The following is a 27,688-nucleotide window of genomic DNA, read 5'->3' as shown; positions in this document are numbered from 1 at the left end:
AATCTGAGATCCTAAGGTTTCCTCACTATCTAGTACAGGAAAGCATGTCCACTCGTAGCACCACAATGGAGTGTCCACTGACCACCCGATTGGATCCTCTAAGAACATATCACATGTTCGAATATTAGGTACATGCTTGTTGAATGCAGTATAGGGCAAGCAACAAACAAGATTTGGAAATATTGATTCGGGATTTATCGTCCTCAGAGATGGAGATATGCCATTCAACAGTTTCTACGGTTTCGAGCTTGGGTTTGAATGAGCAAAAAGTAAACAAAGATATAGACAGGAAAAGAATAAACACATTCTTAAAGGAGAAATAACTTATCAGGAATGTAAATATATTCACTCTTCACAAACATACACTTACCAACCCGTTATACTCAACCCACGATACTCATCTATGTCATCACGTATCTCTGGAGCACAAACGAGATCATCTCACAACTAAGGTTGTCTCTAACACGAAGTCGCGAGAACATCCGTATTCTCGCGTCGGCGATCTCTCGCGCGCCGCTCAAACACGAAAGCATTAAGAACAGATACAAACTGTCATACCCCAAAATTTTCCCAACATATTTATTCATATTTCAGTACATCGAACTTTCAAATGCTCAAAGATACACAAGAAGGAAGCATGCAGTCTCTCTCCTAAACAACAGCCTCTAAATTAGGGTTTCTGATTTAATCAAGGAAGTTGAAATTCTGATACCTCAAGTGGATTCCATGATCTCTCATACGATTCAAAGTACCCTCATGCCAAGTTTCAAGCCCTGATTCAAAAGATTGCTCATTCAATGACCCAAATAATCAACAATCGACTAGTTGACCTAAAAGTCAAACTATGGTCAAACCACAGTCAAAACTCCTGATTTTTTGTCAAAATCCTTATTTTTAAGTATCATTCATCATTTGATCAAGGATTGATCATGATTCATCAAGAAAAGATCAGAAATCAATACATTCAAAGGTTTCTAAATTAGGGTTTCATAGGAGAAAGTCAGCTGAACTTTGACCAGCCATAACTTCCACATGGAACATCAGAAATTTTCCATCCAAATCTAGATTTGAAGGAAGTTGAATTCTATACAACTTTGTCTCTCACATGCCAAGGCTAAAAATGCTTCATTTAAGAGATATGAGCCAATATATTACAGGTCTTCCAAAAAAAGTCAACGAAAACACCTTTTGGGTAAAAGCTCATAACATGAGAATGAAATATCTAATTGAGATGAAACCAAAAGCATCCTTTAGAGGACACTCTAAGCTTTCTAAAAAGTTCAAGTACAATTCCATACAATAGAAAATGAGTGAGTAATGACTGGCACAAGTTGGGCGAAATTCAAGAAGAACATGAAACCCTAATTGGACAATTTTGAGTTTCTTGACTAATGGGCCTAAGTTTGAGCTTTGAAACATGATCATGAGTACATCAAAGGCCCATAAAACTTTTGTCACATTTTTGCGCCATTTATTTAATTTATTTGGATTTTAGCCATTTAAATACAAAATAAATTGGATAAAATCCCAAAATAAATGAGATAAATCATGAGCTCTTATTCTAACTATATGGAAGGATCAAGTAATGCCCCATGAGGGCCCAAAACGTGATAAGCAATATGGGGGAAGGTTTAGCTTGAAATAGAAAGAGTTTTTTATATTTTCCTTTAAAAACTTGACATCCAAGCCCATAAGTAATACTAAATTTATCCTCTATATAATGCTAGCAACACCAATCATTAGAGGAGGAATCCTAACGAAAAACCTTGCCCCAAGAGCACTCTCTACATTTCCAAAGTTTTAAAGAAACTAGTGCACGAGTACATGAATTTTCTAGACATTCTCAAAGCAAACCGATCATTCTATTCTCTCTTTGAGGTTTCAAAGAAGAGGTATGGATGGTAAAATAGGATTTAAACAACCTCGAGCGCATACTTTTCTCTTTTCGTATTCATGAGTATGTAGCTTCCGTTTTCCATATTATCTTATGTTTCGACTCTAACTAATGATTTCTGTGAGTTATTAATGAGCATTAGAACAGGTTTGACGCATGGTTCGTGAGTTTTGGTACCAGTTACGACCTCTGCCATTGTTAGGGCTTGACCATGCACAATTTCGGTATCGTGTTCATGCGCGGTTTCAGTCCATGAAACAAGGCTCATTGGATTCGCAAGTCTGTAATTAAGTGTTCTATGGCATTGTTTTGTATTGCTCGACCTTATTTTGCAGGTTTCTATAGTCACAGTGGTAGCTACGAATCTTTGGTAGCAAAATCGCAGATGATGTCGAAGCCAAATCGTAGCAGTCTTTTGGTTGAAGATGATGAACAGTGGATGGAACCCTTGACCAATACGTGGGACGTTTTAAGTGGCTGGTCAACAAATTCATTCCCTCTCTCCGCTGCTAATTGGATGAACGCGCCACTCCAAGGGCCCACTCCAGATAATTCTTTGACTTTTACGTTTACCTATGTATCTTTATATTTATTATATATATTGCGTATTTTTTATTGAATAAAAGACACAGTTCAATTGGCAGGAAATTCTCCTGGTAACCTTTAGGACCTAGGTTCGAGCCTGGGCAAAGACAAGTTTTTTTCATCATTCGCAAACCGAGCGAATCCAATGCGCGCACCCACGCAAGGTCTATGGTGCATCGTCATACAACCTCCATCAGATCTCCTGGAGACTCTGATCCAACGCCCCTGGATGGACGCCCACCATGGACCACCACAAGTTCATCACACCTGATCATAAAGCTAAGTTTTCTTTTATTTTTATTTTTTCTACACTTTTTAGTTATTCCTTTTTATTTGTTTTTTTTATTTTATTTAAACATTTTGTTTATCATGATTATTTTTAGCTTTTTTACTTTATTTGATAAATTAGTTTTTGTAATAAGTTTTTGTGTAATTACTTACATTTAATCGATAATTCGATTTCTTTTATAATCCTTTAACTCTAAATTTTATATACTTACGTTTTGGTTTACCTACCTCAATTTTCAACTTCATTAACCTTTAGGGGTTTCTGTAACATCATTTATTTTTTATTATTTGCCTTTTTGGGTTAACAATAGGGTTTGTACCCATAGTTAACGAATTTTAAATGCACTAACACTTCTCTTCTTCGCACCTACTTTTCAGGGTTTACCTCAAGATCTTTTGACTACGTGCCCTACCAATCAAAAGCTAAGTTTCTAATCCTTTGCTTGTTTAATAATATTTTTGTTTTTGTTTTTATTTTTGCCTTATAAAAATTAGAGTTTACCTCACTAATCAAAGAATTACTCATACACTTACCATTATCATTTTTCGTTTAATTCTTAGATGATCAGAGTCAGTCAAGGGTTCGAGGAAGATCGAGGCGTTCTAAGATCTTTTATTTTTCTGTTACCCTATAAGGGTTTTTCTTCTGCCTTTTAATTTTCCCCATCCCCGCAGCTGTTTATTGTAATAGCGTAGGACATTTATCTTTCCGCCTTTAATTTCCGTATGATTTTAACTGCGTGGTTAGTAATCTTAGGGAGTGCAAGCCTTTAACAGAATTAGAATAACTATAATTATAAGATAAATATTATCTAAATACAATCACGTGATTAGTGCACACACTCACCTTTAGGGTAACCTCTTATGTTGCCTTGTTGCCTTGTTGCCTGTTGCCTCTAATGGTACTAAATAGTCAAAGTCCCTCGATTCCGAGGATACCTAAGCAAAACAAATGTTACTCTCAGTTCATCATCATAAGATCATAGTCCCTTCGAAGTTGCCTTAACAAATTATCTTGTCCCTCGAAGTTGCCTCGCCTGTTGCCTAAAACTTAAATGACTATTATATCCTTCCCTTAGACTACCTGCCCTCTTTATGGCATGGGACAGTCTTATGGCGAACGATTATTCTCGATGACCCTTAAACATCCAATTGAAAGACTTCCTGCCCTCTTATGGTATGGATAAACCCTTTCGCCCGAAAAGCTAAAAGAACGAATTTTCAAACTTAGGGTAGTTGCTACTAATTGCTTGCTCTAAAGTCAAAACTCTTTTCCCACTCTTTTCAAATCAAATTCAAAAAGACTACGCTGATTTACAAGCTAAAGTTCTTCTTTGAAAATCTTTTCAAACAATTCAAATATTTCAAACAAAGTGAGCTAAGCAATTAAGAGCCCATGGATAACCATGGATACAAAGGGTGCCTTACACCTTCCCTTTGCATAAATTACCCCCCGAACCCTGTTTTATAAAAGGTTTTTTCCTGTTCTTTTAACCTTTCTAATTAATTTGGATAAAATAAAAGTCGGTGGCGACTCATGCTTAACCGTACATTTCGATATAAAAGTCAGTTCACCGTATTACAGAACTGGCGACTCTGCTGGGGATGCTTTCGATTAAAAGAGGGGTTACCTTAAAGTTTAGGATCACTTTAAAATTTGTTTGACTTGTTTGCTTAAAGGCTGTTTTGGGTATTCTGACGTGTGAAAGATCCTACACCCGGATCTAGTGTACCTTAGGTATGTGGCATTAGACCAAGGAGGCTGTACGACATGTATCGTTATGGTTGAACTGTTGGCCACCGTTAGTGCGATGCTTTGGTTTGTCCTGATGGCCCTTGAATATGATCGAGGAGACATTTGGCTACCGCGTGGTGTCATAAGCACTAATTCGCCCTTAGAACTCTAGTTGAACTTGACTTTGGCCTATAGGAAGTAGCGAGATAGCTGGCTTTGGATTCCTGACTGAAGCCGGTTGATAATTGATGCTACACTCATTGAGATTGGACTCTAGGGATGCTTTTGGCTGGCCGATCGAGTGCCATGTGTTGCACCCCAAAATTTGCCCTCTTTATTTGAGCTATAAGTTAATAATGACGTTTATTTCATCATTCAAAAATGGAAGAAAAATAATAAAGAGTTTTCATGGGTTTAAGAAGATAAGGTGTGAAAAATGGTTTAAACAGTGGAAATACGAGAAAATTCACAAGTCATATTTGAGGGGTGATATGAGCTAAGTTCCCGCGCTGTCTTGACTGTTTTGACGATGTCTACAACTTTCGTGTTCGGCTCGGAAGCCAATTCTTTGAGGAAGGTTGCCAGATTTGCAAATTACTTGGGATTTCATAGTGAAAAACAATGCTAAATGTAGGGTTTCGGACCTCGGAAAATTCATATCTCCTAATCCGATCTTCGGATTCACCTGAAAATTTAACTGGAGCTTCGTACCATCATTACCAAGATTTCGTATGTTCAGACCGAAGGCCAATTATGCATGGAAAATTCCCATAATTTTAAGGATCGTCGCACTGTTTCGGTAAAAAGTGTGTTTTCGGGTGTGTCGCGACGAGTTTGAAAATTCATAACTTCTTCGATTATTATCGTATGAAGTCCGTTCCGGTGGCATTTTCTTGGAAATTTCGTTAGCTTCGTTTCTTCGTCACACATGCTTGTTCAGATTTTGAGCCGAAGATAGGGTTTCATCGAGTTCTTTGAGCGGTACTCACAAAATTCTGCACCGTCGCACCAGATGAATCGGCGTTTCTCGTCATTCAAACGGGCGTATTTTTTTCATCGCTTATTGGATTGAGACGTTTCTCGCGGCGATGAGTCACGAATTTGGTCATCTTCACAGTGGCATCGGTTTCGTTCCGGAATTCAGAGCCGAATCGAGTTTCCTTAAAAACGAGCCAAAATAAGACGCACCGAGGGTAATTTGGACGTTTCGCGTTGACAATATATAAACATTTTGCTCTTCACAAATCGGGGGAACTCTCATAATTTCAATTCACCAATTTTATTCACAAACACTTTCTCTCAATTCTCTCTCAATTCTCTTGGATCAAAACCACAAATTACATAAAACTTTCATCAATATTCATAAAATTTCATCAAGATCAAGAACATGGATTGAAGATTCAAGGATCGAAGTTCGAATTTCTCCTCCTCCCCCTTGCAAGACTCGCGCGCCCTCTCTCTCTCATACTTCGGATTTTGTTTTCGAGTTCGTTTCGAGTTCGTGTCGTGTTCGCGTTCGTATCGTGTTCGTGTTCGCGCTTCGGTTTGGATCTTCATCCGGTATGCTTTCGAATCTTGAATTAGGTGCTTAATTGTTGATCATCATGTGAATTCAAATATAGATCTACTCCTTGTTCTTGATTTATGGATGATTGATGATGATTGATCGGTGAATTTGTTCATTTTTGCTCGAATTGATTGTGTTCATGGGGATTTTGATTAGAATTGATGATGAATTGTGTTATTCGTGGTTGAATCCGTGATTTGTTGGTGATTTTGTGTGTATATTTGTTGTTGATAATTGGCGTTATTTGCGATGTACTCAACGTGTTCGTATAAATGCATGTGCTACATTTTCGATTGATATTCGCCTTGCTTGACGCGTCGCACTTAGCATAATTGTTGACATGTGGATCATTTGATGTGTGAATGCATGTATACCATGATATTTGATGTTTGTTTATGATTAATCTCGAGTTGGTACGTTTTTGGATTGAGTGCGAATGGCTCTAAGGTTTCAAAAATGTGCAAAATTCTGTTTTCATACGCCAGGAACCGGGTTGTCCCAGGCGGGAACCGGTTCCCACTCAATCCAAAATGCTGATCCTCTGGTTTTTTGTACCAGGAACCGGGTTGTCCCTAAGTGGGAACCGGTTCCTGCGTTGTTTTGACTCTCTGGTTTTTGCACCAGGAACCGGGTTGTCCCTAGGTGGGAACCGGTTCCTAGTTATCTCAAATTTGCATGGTTCTGTGTTTTTGTACCAGGAACCGGGTTGTCCCTAGGTGGGAACCGGTTCCCAGTTTTCTGAAATGTTGCTTCTCTGGTTTTTCATATGGGGAACCGGGTTGTCCTATGCAGGAACCGGTTCCTGAGTGCAATTTTTGTGTTTTTCTTTTCTAACCTCAAACCTTCGTATCTTTTTACTCGTAACTCCGATTTGCGCGTTCTTTATGTCGTTGGAAAGCTTGTGAAACGTGCTATCTCATGAGACGATTGATGTTGATTAATTGTAGGTTATTCATGTGTGTTTTCCCCTTGACATTTGTTGTCCATTTTATATGTGCGTTGATTGTTCATTTCCTCTTAGCTTATAATGCAATAACGCAATTCCGATTGCGGTGTTTGGTATCTCTAACTTGTGTGCTAGTGTGCAAGGCTTTTGGATGGTCACCGATCGATGCTTATCAATCGAGTGTTCCGCTTCATTTGCGGGATACGATTCTGTGTCATTTGTATCGTGTCCTCGACTTAGAGACACGATCCTATTGCTTTATATCTGCTTGCTTGGTTTGCTTTTTCCTCTTGCAGGTGTATCGTGATTATGCTCGACGTGCGAGTCGACATTTGTGCGCTTTATGGCTAATCGGTGTGCTGACTATTTGCTTTTGCTTTGCTAGCTCGCTCGCGAGATTCTTAGTTTCTTCGCTTTGCTTCGCTATAGTTTATGGATCATCATCCGTTTGGTATTGATCCCGTTTCATTTTACTTTTCTCGCACTTTATCGTTTTCTCGCATCATCCTTTAACATGAGAAGTAGGACCTAGACATTCATCTGGCCAAGTCCTCGAAAGAGGCTCTGTTTTTGTTGGTATGTTTATATTTGTGCTTTGCGGCAGGGAGTCACGGTGTAATAAGTCCTATATGGCACTCCGTTAAGTCCTCATGGAAGGCATGCGGAAAGGGTTAGCAATCAACCCCCGCCTAGTCTCATCGAGTCTGTTCGGTATGCGCACGCCTCACGTTGCTCGCTTCTGAACCTGCACAAGATCTTGTTATCGAGTATGTCAGGAAAAGGGTTCATGTAGCCGGACCCCCGCCTTTCCTATAGCTCGCTTCGCTCGACGTTGATGCTCGGTGTACGTACGCACCGTTTTCCTTTACGATCCGTGACGGCTTGGTTGCTGAGAGGGGTCCGCCCTCTTGTCTATGGCCCGATCATTTTCGCGAGGTCTAATGCTTGGTTGACTTGGGTTGAGCTGCTCCCCTTGGCTATGGCGGGACCGCTTTTCTACCACTCGGTCAGTACCGTTGGTTTTGTTTGCTTTACGAGCGGATGCTCGTTTGTGTGATATTATTGTATGCTTCCCCTTTCCCTCGTAGGTTGCTAGTTTAGTTTAGATTTGCAACCTTTGTATGATAACATTAGGTAGCAAGCTTTCCCCTTTAGTTTAGGTTTTCCTCATGCATCTTTTAAAACACAAACCACACTCTTTGATTTTCTTTTCTTAAGAGCTTGTTATTTCCACTCCATTCCCAGCATAAGTCTCCAAAGGTCGAGCAGCGGAGTGTGAATGTAACTCGTTCACCTAAAAAACACAAAACAAACAGAAACTAGTTAGCCGAGCTACGGTAGCTCTGATTCTGCAAAACAGATACGTAGGCAGCGGGGTAGGGCCCGTGCGAGCACAATTCTTTCTTTTCCCTACATTTTGCATGCATTTTAGTCTAGATTAGCGTAGTTTGCTTACACACCCATAGATTTAGACACTAGCGTGGATACCATCGAGTACGATGGGCGCGAGGGGTGCTAACACCTTCCCCTCGCGTAACCGACTCCCTTACCCTTTTTCTCTGGTCGTGAGACCGTTGTTTTGTTTTGTGGTTTGCTGGCATTCCCTTCCTTTTCAGGATAAATATGTTAGTGGCGACTCTGTTTATTTTCGCGGTAGCGACAGCTGGCGACTCTGCTGGGGACGTCTCGACCTGTTGCTGGTTCGGACCTAGCGAGTCGATCCTAGCGCTTGTGTGTTTATCATTGGGTGTTTTTACTGCTTTGCATATTTACTTGTTTGCATTGCATTCTATGTGCGCTTTTATTTTTCTGCATCATATTCTGGACTGGCTGGATCTCTGTCTGTTGGGTGGGTGTTACAAGAGGTAAAAGGCCCAATACCCAAGCTATGTGTGAACCATAGGAACCCTAGGATAGAGTGGGAGCATGGTTTTTCTCGAGGTGTACGTCTCGGGATGGATTATGTGACCACGAGCAGAGTAGTGGTTTCAAATGGAGGTATTATCGTCACCCGCATACGCGCTGTGATGATGCTTACCTTCGGGCGGACCGTATACTGCGTTTCATGACCTTACCTTGGCCTAGATTTTACCCGTGAGTGTGGAGGGAATCAATGATCATATTAACAGGTACATTGTTGGGTTACCGCTGTTCTTGTTCGTGGGTTACCGCTGTTCTTGTTCGTGGGTTACCGCTGTTCTCGTTCGAGTGTACTATTAATTCTTGTTCGTGGGGTACTATGGTTCTTGTTCGAGTGGTAATCTGTGTTCCATACCAGTGTGTTATTGACTATGGGCTTTGGTTCCGTGGATTGACATTCTAGGTTCCGTGTGGTATACCATTTGGGGGCCGAACCTTTGGCTCTGTACTATGTGTGTTACCGGCAGTCCAGAATGCCTGGTGGGCGGCAACAAGTCCCACCACTTTGCATCATAGCATATTTATTTCCAAAAGAAACGCAAAAAAAAAAAGATATGTATAACAAGCATTTGCATGTCATGTTTTTCAGGGACATTCAAGAGTTCATTCAAGTTGAAGATGGACACCCCCATTGATACTGTCAAGGAAGCAAAGAGACATACGCACACCTACAGCTTTTTTCGAGAGCCGTTGACCGCCTTAGAGGGTTTGAGTTCATTAATGACCGCTTTCTGCCTGAAGAGTTTCACGGACAATTATGGGAATATTTTGACTTTGTTGGAAACCGTGGTTGAGACACCTACTTTGCAAACTTTGATGCAATTCTATGATCCTGAAATGAGGTGTTTCACGTTCCAGGATTACCAATTGGCTCCGACATTGGAAGAGTACTCCATCATTCTTAATCTCAAGGTAAAAGACGAAGTGCCATTCATCGACGTTCCCAAAGAAGTGAATTTCAAGTTGATCGCCGCTGCTCTTTATTTGAGCATAAAAGAAGTATCTGATAATTGGAAGTCGAATGGAGGTTGTCATACCCCAAAATTTGCCCTCATATATTTGCCAATGTCATTTTACTTCAAATGTGTGACATGGCATAATTGGTAAGGATTTGAGCGTAAGAGATACAAGAGCGAGAGGTCTCGGGTTCGAATCCTACTACTGACATTTTTTTGTTTACCTGTTACTAACTTTAGTTATGTTTTTAACTTATATTGAAAAATCACAAAAATAAGTTTTTTTATTAATTAATTATTATTTTCGTATTTTAACTCTTTATTATTTTAAAAAATGTTTTTATTAAAAAAAATATAACCAAAAAATCACAAAATAAAAAGATTTAAAAAGATGTAGTTTTCATTCTCATTTTAGGAAGAATTTGTATTTTAAGGAAAAAATCATGATAACCATTTAAAATAATATTAAGCCTTAATATTAAATAATATTTGATTTTTAGGTTTTTATTACTTTGATTGGTTAAATTGTTCCCTTCCATTTTTTATTCTAACCTAATTCATTAGTATAAATAGGTACACTTTCTACACTATTAGGGGACCGATTTTGAAAACCTTATTGCTCTAAAACCTTTTTTCACACGTACATACACCATCAAAAACCTGTATACAAAACCTTGTTTCTAACATCTAACAATGACCACATTTTTAAGCTCACATTGATTCCATCACACCACCTTCGTTCTTCTTCATGATAACCCTTCCTCTGTCTCACACTAACCTTTAACAACCATAAAACATACAACCTCTCTCACCATATTCAGCCCACCATTCAATTAATCTTTCATTCATAAACCATGCACAATCGTCATCCACAAATTACATCACTAAACTACAGTCCCAAACAAATCCAATAAACACCATTCTCATACAGTCCTTACTCAATACAACACCAACAATTCATACCACAAGTTCATCACAAAACTATGATGTGAAGCTCTAATAGAATTTTCAATTTAAAATCTAACAATTTTTCTTTCCTTTTTTTTTACTAACTTTTACAGGAAACAAATTGCAAAGTCATAAAAAGAGAAAGAAATAACAGAGGGAGAAAAGAGAAGAGCAATCCCGATCTCGGAAACCGCTCACTGTCCAAACATTCTCCGATCGACATTGACAGCGGATCTCCACCGCAACGACGATACAACCACGCCTATCACTTCGTCGCGGATGTTACCTACACAGTCGAAGCAACTCCGCCATCGTTGCTGCCTTTCCTCAATCTCCCCGACCAACTACGATTCAACACCGAAGATCTCCGCCATCATCACCGTTAACCCTCCACGCAGCCGCACCACCAGATTAGCAGCCTCATCGCACAAACCTATGGCCGACGACGCACAAGAGCATGCCGGTGATTCTGCACAGTGACGTCTCGAGGCTGAATCGGAATGCGTTGGAGGTAAGCATCCCTTTGATTTCTCTGTAACTGTTTGGAATTATAGATCTTGATATTAATGAATCTTGTGTATTTGCTTGATTGAATTTTGAGATTGAGTTTTTGAGAGGAAGAAATCATGTATGAAGAAGAGGGCTTTAGGTTTTTGTTTTTTTATTTTCTTTGCTGTTATAGTACCGAACAGTGTAAATGTGTGTATTTAGTTTTAATAATTTTTATTTAAAAATTGCCAAGTGTTTTAATTAAATTGGTCCATGTTATTTATCGAGATACCAAAAAATACAATAATCTGAAAATGCTTTTTTTTTTTTTGGTTAATTGATGCTATTATTTGGTTTTATTAAGTTTCTTTTTATATTATTAAAATTAAGTTAGGTTATCATTAAATAAATAAAAAACTAACTTAAGAGAAATACGGTGAGTGTACGGTTTCTACCTCACTTTTTTTTTTTTTTTTTTTTTTTTTTTCTTTAGTTTTATATCATTTTTTATTTATTATTATTATCCTTATTATTATTTAGTTTTATAATTTAATTATAGATCATATGCTTTTTCATTATTTATGTATTATTTTGTGCGTTGTTATCATACTAATTATTTTCTTGTTTTTGCGAGGTACTACCATCGTGAGAATTGGGCTGTTTTGCAGACATTCATAGCTTGTGCGTGCATGGATTAATCCAACGCTTCAGAGCCTGCAGTTCAATGGTGAAGCTTCAAGGTTCGACCACACTTGATCCTAGCATCCAGGGTTAATCAAGATCCTTCAGCCACGCGCCATATCAGATCAAAGCTAAGTCCCTGATGCTTTTCTTTTTAATTATTTTTCTTTTTTGCCTTTTAATTTCAATTATTTATTTTTATCCTTTAGACCAATGAACTGGCCATACACTCACCCCCTCGTGTTTATTTTTCCTTTTCCAATTTTCAGGGTTAGCCAACCAGTCAAAGCTCGAATGTTCGGTAACCCTGAAATTCATCTTGTTTTTACTGTCTTAATTATTATTTATGTCAGACCTATTGCACTATTGATCCGCTGGTTTCTTTTTCCCCTTCCCCATATTACTGCGTGGTTAGTAATTTAGGGAGTGCAAATTTAAACTGGATTAGAATCACTTAATTACAAGATAAGTTTTCTGAATATTGACCACGTGATTGTTGCACACACACACTCTTTTGGGGTAACCTCTCTGTTGCCTTGTTGCCTGTTGCCTTGTTGCCTGTTGCCTTGTTGCCTTTGTGTTTTTTGCAGAACAAGCCATGTCCCTCGAATATGAGGATACCTCAGCTATGCTGCCTCGATAAATAAAGGTCATGCGACCCTAATGATGCTGCCTTCGATACACTACATGACCTCGACCCTCGGAAGTTGCCTACGGAAAAGGCTGAGGTATCCTCCGGTTGCCTACGAATAAGGCTTGTTCTGGTCTTTCCCTTAGACTACCTGCCCCCCTATGGCATGGGTCAGTCTTTGGCGAACGACAACGCGATGACCCTTCAATCTCCAAATGAAAGGCTTCCTGTCCCTTATGGCAAGGATAGACCCTTTCACCCTGAAAGGCTAAAAGAGACCTATCATCTAAGTTTAAGGTAATTGCTTTAATTGCCTTGCTCTGGCTAAAACTGTTTTTTTTCATATTCTTTCTCATAAACCTTCAAAAGGGCTACGCTCATTTACGAGCTAAAGTCCCTATTCTTTTTCTTCTACATTTCTGAAACAAAAAAGAGCAAAGCAATTAAGAGCCCATGGAAAACCATGGATGCAAAGGGTGCCTTACACCTTCCCTTTGCATAATTACCCCCCGAACTCAAATCTTTTTAAAAGGTGTTTTCCTGTTTCTTTTAGCCTTTCTGATATTTGGATAAAATAAAAGTCGGTGGCGACTCATGCTTTACCGCACATCTCGATAAAAAAGTCAGTTCACCGTATTACAGAACTGGCGACTCTGCTGGGGATTTTTCGATAAAAGAGGGGTTACCTTAAAAGTTTAGGATCACTTAATTGTATTCTATTGTTAGCTTTGCTTGCTTTATTTTTCAGGGCTGTTTTGGGAATTAACTGAAGGACGAATCCTACACCCGGATTCAAGTACACTTAAGATTAGGAGTGGCATAGTCATGGCGACCTCTTTCACATATGTGGGAGATGAGTCAATATGAAGTTCACACTTGAGTTAGGACTCGATAGCATATGCACACCTTTCTCAAATGAGGGAGGTCTATGTATGTGTCTGTGGGTGCGCCGGAGCTCAAGGACCTTTAGTTACCCTTAACCCATCCTGGCTTTTAGGAACGTAGTGGGGGGACTACTCTTGACAAATGTTAAGAACTAGTCGCTACCCGATGCTACAATTCAGATAGGTTCTTTCTCAAAGTATCATTGCATGGTGCAAATGCATCATGTCCGAGGGTGCTTTAGAAGGGCTGACAATTCTGGATAACTTGTACAACCCGTTGCTGAAATCTCCTTATCCATAGAAATACCCTTGGGAAGGACACCTGATCAGACTCCATGCAGGCCTTAAGCCAAAAATTGTGTGACTTGCGTGACTTGTTTGTGTTTACTACTACCCTTCGTTTCCTCGCAGGTTTTGTTGAAAGGATTTGTTTGTCCTTACCATCTCGCACTAAGTCCAACGAACTGCATTCGCATAACATCATGACATCATAAGCATAACATGATTTAACTAACCCTTTCAAGGATCTTAGGGATTTAGGGCGCACAATTTCAGGTGCTCTTATCAAGGACTGAATTCCTATCTAGGGGCAAAAGGATTTATTTTCCTCTAGCCACATGCCTTCCAATTCAGAGACTCAGTACCTATCAAGGGGCAAGAGGATTTATTTTCTTCTGGCCATGAATCTTCAAATTCAGAAGTATCCCGAATCAGAGGCGATGAGCCACTCGATATGGTGAGCTTGATTCTCAAAGAAGGACGTCCAAAGACGAAAGCCAGAATTCTCTGGACATAGCTGTGTTTGATTCAACGTCTAAACTTGCAAACTAAATTTCCTATAGATCCTTGAAAGCATTGCATTTGCATTCATAACATCGCATAACAGGTTTCTTACAATAGGTCTCTCATCCTCCCTCGCTGTTTATTTCAGCATCATGGACCTTGAACAATCTGTCAAAAATCTCCAAGCTCAGAACAACCAATTCCAAGAGATGATCTTTAACTTGGCCAAGGGGCAAGAAGAACTAAAGGCACTTCTGATCGAGAAGGAGAAGGATCAACGTAGGCAACAAGATGGTCAAGGTAAATGGAAATCCAAACCCAAGCGATCATTCACTCCGTTGCACATACCGATGTATCAAGTTCTGCAACAATTGCTCAACCAGAACTTGATAACCTTATTACCTTCATATTCAATTCCTACAAATCCTGCTCCTGGGTATAAGTACCATGCGAGATGTGCTTATCATTCAAATAGTCCTGGCCATGACACAGAGGATTGTGGACCATTGAAGCATAAGATCCCAGACTTAATTGACGACAAGATCATTGACTTCAATTCAATTAAGGGGCCTTACATGGCTAATACTATGCGTAACCAACAAGTTGGGGGAGCTCTAATCTCCACATCAGCATCACAACCACAACGTAAGCATAACGCGCCTAAAAGACAATTCACAAAGATCAACATGACTTTGGCTGAAGCGTTGCAATAGATGCTGAAGAAAGGGCTAATGACTTTGAGGGACCCTCCTCGGAATCCTAACACTTTGTCTCATCAGTATAATCCTAATGCAAGATGTGCTTACCACTCCGACATCATCGGACATGACACTAACGATTGCTGGCTATTGAAGAATAAGATCCAAGACCTCATTGATGATAAGATCATTGATTTCAACTCACCTGAGGAACCTCATATGGCTAATGCTGGGAACAATCGGAAAGGTCACAATGAACCCAACCAATCTGTGGGGACAACTCTGATCTCTACACCAGTTCTACAACAAAGACGCAAGTCAGATGCACCTAAGCGTCAGTTCACGAAGATCAACATGTCACTGGCTCAGGCATTACAATATTTGTTGAAAGCAAACTTGATTACTGTGAGGGATCCTTCTGTAAAGCCCAACACTTCCGCTCCTAGCTATAAGCCCAATGCGAGGTGCGTATACCATTCCAATAGCCCTGGACATGATACAAATGATTGTTGGCCATTGAAGAACAAGATTCAAGACATGATCGATGCTGGTGAAATTGAATTCAATCATCCCAAGATTCCTGTGGTGATCACCACTCCCATTCCTAGTCACGACAAGATTGATTAATGTTTAGAAGGATGAACTTTTTAGATCATTAGATTTACTTTCATTTGCAATTTCTTTCCTGTTTGTTTAAACATTCGAATTATGATAGACATTATCTGTTTTAATAATCATCATCATTGCATTGCATATGCTTGTCTTGAATTAATTATTTCGCTATCACTCATTTTAAATTATGTCTTTACTTTGCATGTGTTTTGTGATATTCAACTCCTGCTGAGTTGTAAGCCTTTTAAGGGAGGATGACGAAAATGATACCGTAACCTCATACAGTATGCTTTTGAACAGACTATGCTGACGATGTACAGGCATTGTTTCAATTCCTAAACAGTGGAGATATAAGGATGTTAATCCCTCGTCAACCCCTTTGAGCCTAAGGAGTAGAAGTTTTCTTTCTTGAACAAATTAAAACCCTTGATCATAACCTAGGGCAGGATAGTTCTCAGTTAATTTGGCTGTGCATTCTATTCTAAGGGAATCATTCAGTACACTTTTCAACAAAGGTTTCAATCACAAGCGTTCATCCGCACACATCAAAGAAGTGTTGGAGATGTCAATCAAAAGCCAATGATGGTTCATCAATCATTAAGCAAGGCAGTCAATATCTTTCAAAAAAAATGAATGAAAAAACATACATACAAAGAGAAGCCTGCTAAGTCAAAAATCAAAAGATGACTTAGGCAAAAATCAAGGCATCCCGCTGACTGTAAGCTCAAAATAAACAGTTCAGGCAAAAGTTAGGGATATCAAAAAGATGAAAGAAGAGAATTCAATAAATTCCTGAATAACACAATGTTGTGACTACCAAAAGGAAGAAGCGACTGCCATCTCAAAAGTTCTTTTTGCTTGTGAACCATCATCATTATCAAAGGTGCAAATCCAAAAGTCTCTTGGAACCTGAATGCATAAGATGAATTAACTGAGCTTAGGACTGAAGATCATCACGAAGAGGGGTGGGTACAATCAAATTTTGAGCCTTTATCCTTTGTTTCTTAAAACCGTGAACCAAGCCACGTTACAACCCTTGAAAGTCCTAATTGAAGCATGGTTAGTTCGAAAGCATATTGTCACCAAAAAGGTATCCCGACTCCTTAAGGTTTACTAAAATGCTGAGTCGATATTCTGTTTCTACAAAAATAGCATGTTTTTACAAATATCACGCTTTTACATCTCTTCGTTTTAATGTTTTTTCAAAAACTCAAGACAAACGTATGCATTACATCTCATGAATTCATTATTAAACAAATTCTGCTACATAATTTCAAACGTTAGCAACAGAAAGAATTTGCACAGGGTACAACTAATGACTGAAAGTTATCCCGACAAGATTACTCCGAGAAGCAATGTCCCCTACGTATACAAGGGGCATGGCACGCTTTGCCCAATCAATCTGGGGCAATCAAGTCAAGATTCGAAGAATCTCTCAAATGCCAAAAAGTCAAAGGCATACATCCCAAGTGGATTTCAAACTATTTCCCGATCAATCTGGGGCAATCAAGTCAAGATTCGAAGAATCTCTCAAGGGTGCCAAAACAATCAGGGGCAAGCATCCAAGTAGATCTGAAGCTACTCCTCGACCAACATAGGACATCGTCTTGGGCCTATGATTACTAGGGGCATGTCGCCCATAGTGCACATCTCATAAAGTCTTCGCGAGGCGAATCTTTTCAAAGTTCCCACTAACGGAGGCAAATCTATGCAAGTCCAGTTTGACATCCTGACCGATACTCAGTGGTGTGTCCTAATCAAATCCAGGAATGGTAGTTACTATAATACTGGGGGCAACTTTCAAGACACTCATGTCTCCCCATAGATCCAGGTTCACAAGATCATATCTCCACAGAGCAATCATCAAGAAGATATCTTCAAATGCTCTCGTCCCGACAAAGACAGTGCTCCCCAACAGAGTTTACACTACCGGTTCTCCAACACTTTGCTCTTCTCCAACATGGTCTATTAATATCTCTAATCCCCAATCAGGGTACATCAAGTTACTGATCATCCCCAAGCATAAATCAAAGGTCCCCAGCTGAGCATCTTCAAGATAAGATCAAACATCAAAATTACAATGACATGGATATCCATCTTCTCAATCAAGATGTGTCAAATAGCATAAATCATAGTCATACGTCATATGTCATAAACATGTTCATACATCGCATACATTACCTCATAATGAATTCATAACATAACACGCAAGTTTCTCATTTATTTTGAGAGACCCGTCACATAATACATGCATCATGACATTGCATAAAGACTAACTTTACCTTTTTCAGGATACAAGTACAAGCAGTTGAACAAAATCTCCAATTTTCAAAGATCTAATTCTATCATCACGAACGGTGTAGACACGATCATGCTCAAAGATCTAATTCATTTACCACGAACGGTGATGACACGATCAATCTCAAAGATCTAATTCTATCATCACGAACGATGTAGACACGATCATCTTCCAAGATCTAATTCATTTACCACGAACGGTAATGACACGATCATTTTCAAAGATCTAATTCAGTTACTACGAACGGTACTGACACAGTCAACTCTCAGAGGTCTAATTCTATCATCACGAACGGTGTAGACACGATCACTGACCTTCCCAGTCTAATTCAGTTACTACGAACAGTGCTGACACGACAAGAGAATCTAATTCTATCATCACGAACGATGTAGACACGATTATCTCTCCAAGATCTAATTCGGTTACTACGAACGGTGCTGACACGATCGACCTTTAAAGAATCTAATTCTATCATCACGAACGGTGTAGACACGATCATCTTCCAAAGTAAAATTCAGTTACTACGAACAGCGCTGACACGACCAACTCTCCAAAAATCTAATTCATCTACTATACGATCAACATTCAAACAACTACTTCTCAAACACTTCAGTCTCGACATCTGGATAGCATCTTTAAGCCCATCTCCGGTCAATATTCCTCAATACAAAAGATTCAGCCTAACGCACGGCCTTCCAGACATCTACGGATGCAAATTGGATTTAGTCTAACGCATGACTCATCCTTCAACCTAACACACGGTTTTCCAGACATCTACGGATGCAAATTGGGTCTAACGCACGACTCATCCTTCAACCTAACGCACGGTTTTCCAGACATCTACGGATGCAAAATTGGATATAGTCTAACGCACGACTCGTCCTTCGACCTAACGCATGGTTTTCCAGACATCTGCGGATGCAATTTAAGTCTAACGTACGACTCGTTCTAAAGAAGTCTATACGGTCTAACGTACGACGTATTCTAACTCTCAAGTCTATCAAGCTGGATGGCATCTTCAAAGCCCATCTCCGAAAAAATCCCTTTACCATCAACAAGGGCAAATTTCTTGGTATTCTAGTGTTCAATCCTCTTCCACCTTCAGATTCCGACAGGCACATAAGCCAATCTACATCTTCAGGTTTAAGAAGATTGAACAGGGGCAGCTGTCATACCCCAAAATTTGCCCTCATATATTTGCCAATGTCATTTTACTTCAAATGTGTGACATGGCATAATTGGTAAGGATTTGAGCGTAAGAGATACAAGAGCGAGAGGTCTCGGGTTCGAATCCTACTACTGACATTTTTTTGTTTACCTGTTACTAACTTTAGTTATGTTTTTAACTTATATTGAAAAATCACAAAAATAAGTTTTTTTATTAATTAATTATTATTTTCGTATTTTAACTCTTTATTATTTTAAAAAATGTTTTTATTAAAAAAAATATAACCAAAAAATCACAAAATAAAAAGATTTAAAAAGATGTAGTTTTCATTCTCATTTTAGGAAGAATTTGTATTTTAAGGAAAAAATCATGATAACCATTTAAAATAATATTAAGCCTTAATATTAAATAATATTTGATTTTTAGGTTTTTATTACTTTGATTGGTTAAATTGTTCCCTTCCATTTTTTATTCTAACCTAATTCATTAGTATAAATAGGTACACTTTCTACACTATTAGGGGACCGATTTTGAAAACCTTATTGCTCTAAAACCTTTTTTCACACGTACATACACCATCAAAAACCTGTATACAAAACCTTGTTTCTAACATCTAACAATGACCACATTTTTAAGCTCACATTGATTCCATCACACCACCTTCGTTCTTCTTCATGATAACCCTTCCTCTGTCTCACACTAACCTTTAACAACCATAAAACATACAACCTCTCTCACCATATTCAGCCCACCATTCAATTAATCTTTCATTCATAAACCATGCACAATCGTCATCCACAAATTACATCACTAAACTACAGTCCCAAACAAATCCAATAAACACCATTCTCATACAGTCCTTACTCAATACAACACCAACAATTCATACCACAAGTTCATCACAAAACTATGATGTGAAGCTCTAATAGAATTTTCAATTTAAAATCTAACAATTTTTCTTTCCTTTTTTTTTACTAACTTTTACAGGAAACAAATTGCAAAGTCATAAAAAGAGAAAGAAATAACAGAGGGAGAAAAGAGAAGAGCAATCCCGATCTCGGAAACCGCTCACTGTCCAAACATTCTCCGATCGACATTGACAGCGGATCTCCACCGCAACGACGATACAACCACGCCTATCACTTCGTCGCGGATGTTACCTACACAGTCGAAGCAACTCCGCCATCGTTGCTGCCTTTCCTCAATCTCCCCGACCAACTACGATTCAACACCGAAGATCTCCGCCATCATCACCGTTAACCCTCCACGCAGCCGCACCACCAGATTAGCAGCCTCATCGCACAAACCTATGGCCGACGACGCACAAGAGCATGCCGGTGATTCTGCACAGTGACGTCTCGAGGCTGAATCGGAATGCGTTGGAGGTAAGCATCCCTTTGATTTCTCTGTAACTGTTTGGAATTATAGATCTTGATATTAATGAATCTTGTGTATTTGCTTGATTGAATTTTGAGATTGAGTTTTTGAGAGGAAGAAATCATGTATGAAGAAGAGGGCTTTAGGTTTTTGTTTTTTTATTTTCTTTGCTGTTATAGTACCGAACAGTGTAAATGTGTGTATTTAGTTTTAATAATTTTTATTTAAAAATTGCCAAGTGTTTTAATTAAATTGGTCCATGTTATTTATCGAGATACCAAAAAATACAATAATCTGAAAATGCTTTTTTTTTTTTGGTTAATTGATGCTATTATTTGGTTTTATTAAGTTTCTTTTTATATTATTAAAATTAAGTTAGGTTATCATTAAATAAATAAAAAACTAACTTAAGAGAAATACGGTGAGTGTACGGTTTCTACCTCACTTTTTTTTTTTTTTTTTTTTTTTTTTTTTCTTTAGTTTTATATCATTTTTTATTTATTATTATTATCCTTATTATTATTTAGTTTTATAATTTAATTATAGATCATATGCTTTTTCATTATTTATGTATTATTTTGTGCGTTGTTATCATACTAATTATTTTCTTGTTTTTGCGAGGTACTACCATCGTGAGAATTGGGCTGTTTTGCAGACATTCATAGCTTGTGCGTGCATGGATTAATCCAACGCTTCAGAGCCTGCAGTTCAATGGTGAAGCTTCAAGGTTCGACCACACTTGATCCTAGCATCCAGGGTTAATCAAGATCCTTCAGCCACGCGCCATATCAGATCAAAGCTAAGTCCCTGATGCTTTTCTTTTTAATTATTTTTCTTTTTTGCCTTTTAATTTCAATTATTTATTTTTATCCTTTAGACCAATGAACTGGCCATACACTCACCCCCTCGTGTTTATTTTTCCTTTTCCAATTTTCAGGGTTAGCCAACCAGTCAAAGCTCGAATGTTCGGTAACCCTGAAATTCATCTTGTTTTTACTGTCTTAATTATTATTTATGTCAGACCTATTGCACTATTGATCCGCTGGTTTCTTTTTCCCCTTCCCCATATTACTGCGTGGTTAGTAATTTAGGGAGTGCAAATTTAAACTGGATTAGAATCACTTAATTACAAGATAAGTTTTCTGAATATTGACCACGTGATTGTTGCACACACACACTCTTTTGGGGTAACCTCTCTGTTGCCTTGTTGCCTGTTGCCTTGTTGCCTGTTGCCTTGTTGCCTTTGTGTTTTTTGCAGAACAAGCCATGTCCCTCGAATATGAGGATACCTCAGCTATGCTGCCTCGATAAATAAAGGTCATGCGACCCTAATGATGCTGCCTTCGATACACTACATGACCTCGACCCTCGGAAGTTGCCTACGGAAAAGGCTGAGGTATCCTCCGGTTGCCTACGAATAAGGCTTGTTCTGGTCTTTCCCTTAGACTACCTGCCCCCCTATGGCATGGGTCAGTCTTTGGCGAACGACAACGCGATGACCCTTCAATCTCCAAATGAAAGGCTTCCTGTCCCTTATGGCAAGGATAGACCCTTTCACCCTGAAAGGCTAAAAGAGACCTATCATCTAAGTTTAAGGTAATTGCTTTAATTGCCTTGCTCTGGCTAAAACTGTTTTTTTTCATATTCTTTCTCATAAACCTTCAAAAGGGCTACGCTCATTTACGAGCTAAAGTCCCTATTCTTTTTCTTCTACATTTCTGAAACAAAAAAGAGCAAAGCAATTAAGAGCCCATGGAAAACCATGGATGCAAAGGGTGCCTTACACCTTCCCTTTGCATAATTACCCTCCGAACTCAAATCTTTTTAAAAGGTGTTTTCCTGTTTCTTTTAGCCTTTCTGATATTTGGATAAAATAAAAGTCGGTGGCGACTCATGCTTTACCGCACATCTCGATAAAAAAGTCAGTTCACCGTATTACAGAGGTGTCTCGGGGTTCTCTTTGAAGTTCTTGGTGAGAAAAGCTAAAGAAGAATTTGAGAAAAAGAATTGGAATGCGTATAATGCCTTGCTTGCTGTAGCCATTTATGGGATTGTGATGTTCCCAAACGTTCCCAATTTTGTACACTCGGCCGCGGTATACATCTTCATGGGAAAGAATCCTATTCCTACATTGTTGGCCGATACTTATTATGCCGTTCATTCCCGATATGAGACACGTGGTGGTGCCATCACTTGTTGCCTTCAGTTGTTGTTCATCTGGTTCCTCTTTTTGTTGCCCAGCAAAGGACCTTTTGTGAAGACAAGGGATACGCTCAAGTGGACACACAGGATTATGTCACTTACTTCTTATGATATTCAGTGGCAAAAGTATCGAATTAACGTTTCTGAAGTGATTGTTGGGTGCGGTAAGTTCGATAATGTTCCTTTGGTTGGTACTAGAGGTTGCATCAATTACAATCCCGTGGTATCCTTGCGTCAGTTGGGGTATACGTTGAAAGACAAGCCGGCGGATCACTTGATAGCGGAGACAGTCTATTTTGAGAAGGGGTCGGATCCAGAAAAGTTGAAGGGGATAATTGTGGCTTGGAAGAAGATCCGTAAGCATAACGGAGCCCATTTAGGGAAGAAGGAATCACTCGCTTTGACACCGTATGTTGAATGGATTGTAAAACGGGTCGGAAACTTGTTGCTGCCATATGATAGGGTTGCACCACTTCAAAAGCAACCTCCTTTGATTCTATCCGAATTTGTGCCAACAGAACTTTACAAGGACGCTTTGGTTACCAACTACAGGTTGCATGAAAGAGAGCAAGAGACTAATTTGAAGTTCTTTGAAGAGAGAGATGCAAAGATGAGGTTGATGCACCAGCTCAAGCAAGTCGAAGGCGTAAGTTCAAGTCAAGCCAGTACCCGGAGGCGTCCCTATGAGTTGCTAGAGGAAGATTTGTATCATAAGCAGCAACAGTGTCTACAGTTACAGAGATCAGAGAGTAGTCTCAAGAGGCAGAAGCGGGATTCAGATAAACAGCTAGCAGAAGAGAAGGCTAAGACTGCTCGACTTGAAGAAGAACTAAGAAGACTCCGAGCCCAACAGAGAGGAGATGGAGGAGCTCATTCTGTTGCCAGACGATCCTAGTATCACTGTGGGGTGGATTTGTTTGATCCATGATGGTTGATGTGATGTTTATGCTTGATATTTGTCGCCCATGTCCAGGGTTGTTGGATGGGGTCGCATTTTGATGTTCTGAATTTCTTTTGTATTCCTTATGAGCACATTGTGACACGGTTATGTGTTTTATTTGTATGAACTCAAATTCTCAGTTATGTTTGAATGAAGTATGCTCAGTTTGCTGAATTATTTTCGTGTGCGGATTGTTATTCAAATATATTCGGTATCAGGGTTTCTATGTCCTATCTGAAAGTGGGATGAGCTCTTGGATACCTGAAAATTGACAAACATTTCATGCATATCATTCATATATCATACATGTCATATATTTGCAGGTTTTGCAGGTCTTATATCTTATGTCTCACTGTTTTGTTATCAGAAGGAGTTCTAAGACGGCCAATCACCCGTATACGACTAGGAGCAATCAGAGAAGGCAGATGGAACAGATTCAGGAACAAATGGCAGAGATGAGAGCTCAACTGACAGAGCAGATGAGTGCGCAGATGGCGCAGTTTATGGAAGCATTGACTAATGTGACCAAGGGGCAGGATGACTTGCGGGTCCTCGTCGAGAACTCTAGAAGGAATGAGAATGGAGGACATCCAGGGCTGTTTGACGATGTGTCTGGTAGAATTGACGATCACCATGATCCGAATGAGTTTGATCACGTGGGAGGGCACTATAATCCTTTCAATCAGCATCACGGGTTTCCACCTCCACCTCCGTCCCGTCTGTTGGGAAGGAGAGATCATCAGAACCGTGGTAATTTGGATTTCAATGTTGAGAACTTTGACCAGGTATCAAGGCATAGTGCTGAGGGTGCACATGATGAAGTTGAGAGGTATCGTCTGATTGAAGAACGTCTCAGGGCTGTTGAAGGCAAAGGGGTGTTAGGCATGGATATCAATGACTTGAGGTTGGTTCCTGGTGTGAGGATCCCACCAAAATTCAAAGTTCCATCTTTTGACAAATACAATGGGGCGACTTGTCCCATGACTCATGTCAAAGCATACTATCGCAAGATGTCAGTTTATTCTGAGGATGAGGGTTTTCTAATGCATTTCTTCCAGGATAGCTTGGCTGGAGCTTCCTTGGAGTGGTATGTTCAACTTGAACGCACCCATATCCATTCTTGGAGAGATCTTGTGGAGGCTTTCACTAAGCACTATCAGTACAATGTTGATATGGCACCCAACAGGACCCAGTTGCAGAGTTTGGTTCAAGGGTCTAAAGAATCTTTCAAAGAGTACGCTCAGAAATGGCGTGAGTTAGCCGCAAGAGTTCAGCCACCGATGACTGAACGTGAGATGATTGACATGTTCACCAGTACCTTGTCTGGACACTATTATTTGGCTTGCAGTGCTTCAGCAAACTTTTCTGAAATGGTGAGATATGGTGAACGTGTTGAGATGGGTCTAAAGATGGGGAAAATTCAGTTGGGAGCTTCTTCTAATTCTGCTGGTGGTAAGAAACAAGCAGAAGGTTACGCCAGAAGGAAAGAAGGAAATGCGGATGCCATATATGGAAGAAGGGGTTCAGGGAGAAGCAATTCACAGGTTAATGCTGTCCCAGTACCACAACAACAACAACAACAGCAGGGACAACGTTCCAATAACGATCGCTATCCTCCCAGGACTAGGCCTCACAGAAAGATTGATCCGATTCCTATGACTTATGCTCAAGTGTTGCAACATTTGCTCAAGATTGAGAATATTACTTTGAGAGATGCTCCGAATGCTCCAGACACACAATCTCCGAATTACAATGCGAATGCACGATGTGCTTTCCATTCAGGGGCCGCTGGGCATGATACCGAGAGGTGTATTGCGTTGAAGAACAAAGTCCAGGACTTGTTGGACCAAAAGATAATTCAGTTCACTCCTACACCCAATATTGTCAATAATCCGATGCCTACTCACGGAGGTTCGGGTGTGAATGCCATTGAGAGTGAAGAGATAAAGGTTGTATCTGAAGTGAGCTGTTTGACTTTTCCTCTGGTATTTGTGAAGCAACATCTGATCAATAGCGGTATCTTCCCGGGCTGTGGTGTTGATTGTGAGAAGTGCAAAAGTCAACCCGAAGGTTGTGCTGATTTGAAAGGTATGGTACAAAAGCTGATTGATGAGGGTCCTCTTCAGTTCTATCGAAGGTTGAGAGGTGCGAAGAGTAAGGATGGTGAAGTGTCCGTGATCTCAATTCCTTATGATCCAGTTGTTCCAATATGTATCCAAGTGCCCATTCAGATACCTGTCAGTATCCCGTATGGGGAACAACCAGCGGCATTGATGATTACTGTGCCAGGGCCTATTCCATATGAGAGTGAGAAGGCCATCCCTTGGCATTATGGTTCAGAAGTATATTACTATGGCACGAAGGAAGAAGGCGAGCCATCTAAAGAGAAGTTTGTTGAGGCCTCAGTTGCAAACACTGATAATTTCACCGGTACTGGTAGGATCACTCGCAGTGGTAGGGTGTTCTCTCCTTAGCTTGTTCAAAACAATGCAGATGCTTTGGCTAAGGCCAAAGGAAAACAAGTAGTGCCTGATGTCCAGAACCCTCCGATTCAGAGTGGGGCACCTGATAGTGCTGTGTCTTCCAAGGATGTGGAGGAATTATTGAGAATCATCAGGAAGTCTGATTACAAGGTTGTTGAGCAGTTGGGTCAGACCCAGTCAAAGATTTCTATCTTGCAACTGTTGATGTGTTCAGAAGGTCATAGAGATGCTCTCCTGAGAATCCTGAATGGTGCTTACGTCCCGCATGAAATATCTGTGAATCAGCTAGAGGCGGTAGCCAATAATATCTCTGCTGGGAACGGTTTGGGATTTACGAATCATGATCTTCCTCCAGAAGGGAGAAACCATAACAAGGCTTTGCATATTTCGATTGAGTGTAAGGGGACAACTTTGTCCCGTGTTTTGGTTGATACTGGGTCTTCTTTGAACGTGCTTCCCAAGTCGGCCCTCATGCGAATTGACTATGCGGGTGTCGAGTTAAGGCCTAGTGAATTGGTTGTGCGCGCCTTTGACGGTTCAAGGAGGTCTGTGTTCGGAGAGGTAGATCTACCAATTCAAGTGGGTCCTCAGATCTTTACTACAACCTTTTATGTGATGGACATTCAACCTGCTTACTGTTGTTTGTTGGGACGACCGTGGATTCACAAGGCTGGTGCTGTGACATCCACTCTTCATCAGAAGTTGAAATATCCGGTTGACGGTAAAGTGGTGACGGTTTATGGTGAAGAAGATTATATCGTGAGTCACTTGTCCTCTTTCCGATATGTAGAGATCGAAGGTGAAATACATGAGACGCCGTTCCAAGCGTTTGAGACTGTGAACGCTGTGAGAACTCCTCCTTATGAGATAACGAAGCCAGAAACGGTTATGTCCTCTTTGAAAGATGCTCAGGTTGTCGTTGAGACTGGAAGAGTGGAAGGTTGGGGGCAAGTAATTCATGTGCGTCCCAAATTTGACAAGAATGGTCTGGGTTTCAATCCTGGAAGGCAGAATGCATCGCCTAAGTCTGGTGTCCTTAGCCCGATCAAGTTTGTGAGTGGAGGTGTCATTCAAAACGGTCAGGTCCACGCCATTGTCAATGGTAAAGAAGCGGATAGTGACTGTGACTTTGATAGTTGGATTCGTCCAAGTATTCCTTGGGAGATGCCTTGCAACTGGACAATCGAAGATGTCATCCAAGTTACACAAGCTCAGGAGTAAATTCCTTGTTTTTACTTTTCTTATCATGACATAATTCCTACGCTCTGCCCAAGGCGTAGCGAATCATTTGTAGGGCCATGCAGTTTGCATTTTTCAAAGTTAATCATGAAATAAAAGGACGTTTTTGCATTCAAATGTTTCGCTCTTTGTCTTTCTTTTAACTTTTTCCTTTAAATGGCAATGTTTTTGCACACACTTGCACATATCTTAATAAAAATAAAACTAAAATAAAAACATCAATCATGCAGATGTTCCACTACTACGGATTCCATTGGTAACAGTTCCGCTATTGCTTATTATGATTTTGACAATCCGATCTACCAAGCCGAGGAGGAAGCTTATGAAGATTGTGATCTCCCCGACGAGTTGGCTAGATTGTTG

At 39.9% G+C, this 27,688-nt stretch overlaps 1 protein-coding gene across 5 annotated transcripts; it reads left to right on the top strand.

Moving 5' to 3' along the window:
- The first annotated feature begins 10,013 nt into the window (after positions 1–10,013).
- LOC131595010 (uncharacterized) lies at positions 10,014–26,507 on the top strand. Of its 5 annotated transcripts, none has more exons than XM_058867226.1 (3): positions 10,014–11,350; positions 12,062–20,469; positions 21,083–26,507. In XM_058867226.1, the coding sequence occupies exon 3, from the start codon at positions 23,948–23,950 to the stop codon at positions 26,075–26,077; it is 2,130 nt and encodes a 709-aa protein (XP_058723209.1). In that variant the 5' UTR covers positions 10,014–11,350; positions 12,062–20,469; positions 21,083–23,947; the 3' UTR covers positions 26,078–26,507. The 5 variants fall into 5 exon arrangements, with proteins under 5 accessions (XP_058723209.1, XP_058723211.1, XP_058723210.1 ...); XM_058867228.1 differs by having other exon boundaries at positions 11,997–20,469; XM_058867227.1 differs by having other exon boundaries at positions 11,963–20,469; positions 21,182–26,507.
- Positions 26,508–27,688: the final 1,181 nt, after the last annotated feature.

The sequence above is a fragment of the Vicia villosa genome, linkage group LG4, assembly GCF_029867415.1.
Source record: "Vicia villosa cultivar HV-30 ecotype Madison, WI linkage group LG4, Vvil1.0, whole genome shotgun sequence".
NCBI classification, from domain to species: domain Eukaryota; kingdom Viridiplantae; phylum Streptophyta; class Magnoliopsida; order Fabales; family Fabaceae; genus Vicia; species Vicia villosa.
Note: the sequence above shows the minus strand (reverse complement) of the source record. Positions and strands in the feature narration are given on the sequence as shown.

Excerpts from the sequence above, each read along its gene's own strand:
- LOC131595010 (XM_058867226.1), top strand. The coding sequence starts at position 23,948 with ATGTCTCACTGTTTTGTTATCAGAAGGAGTTCTAAGACGGCCAATCAC.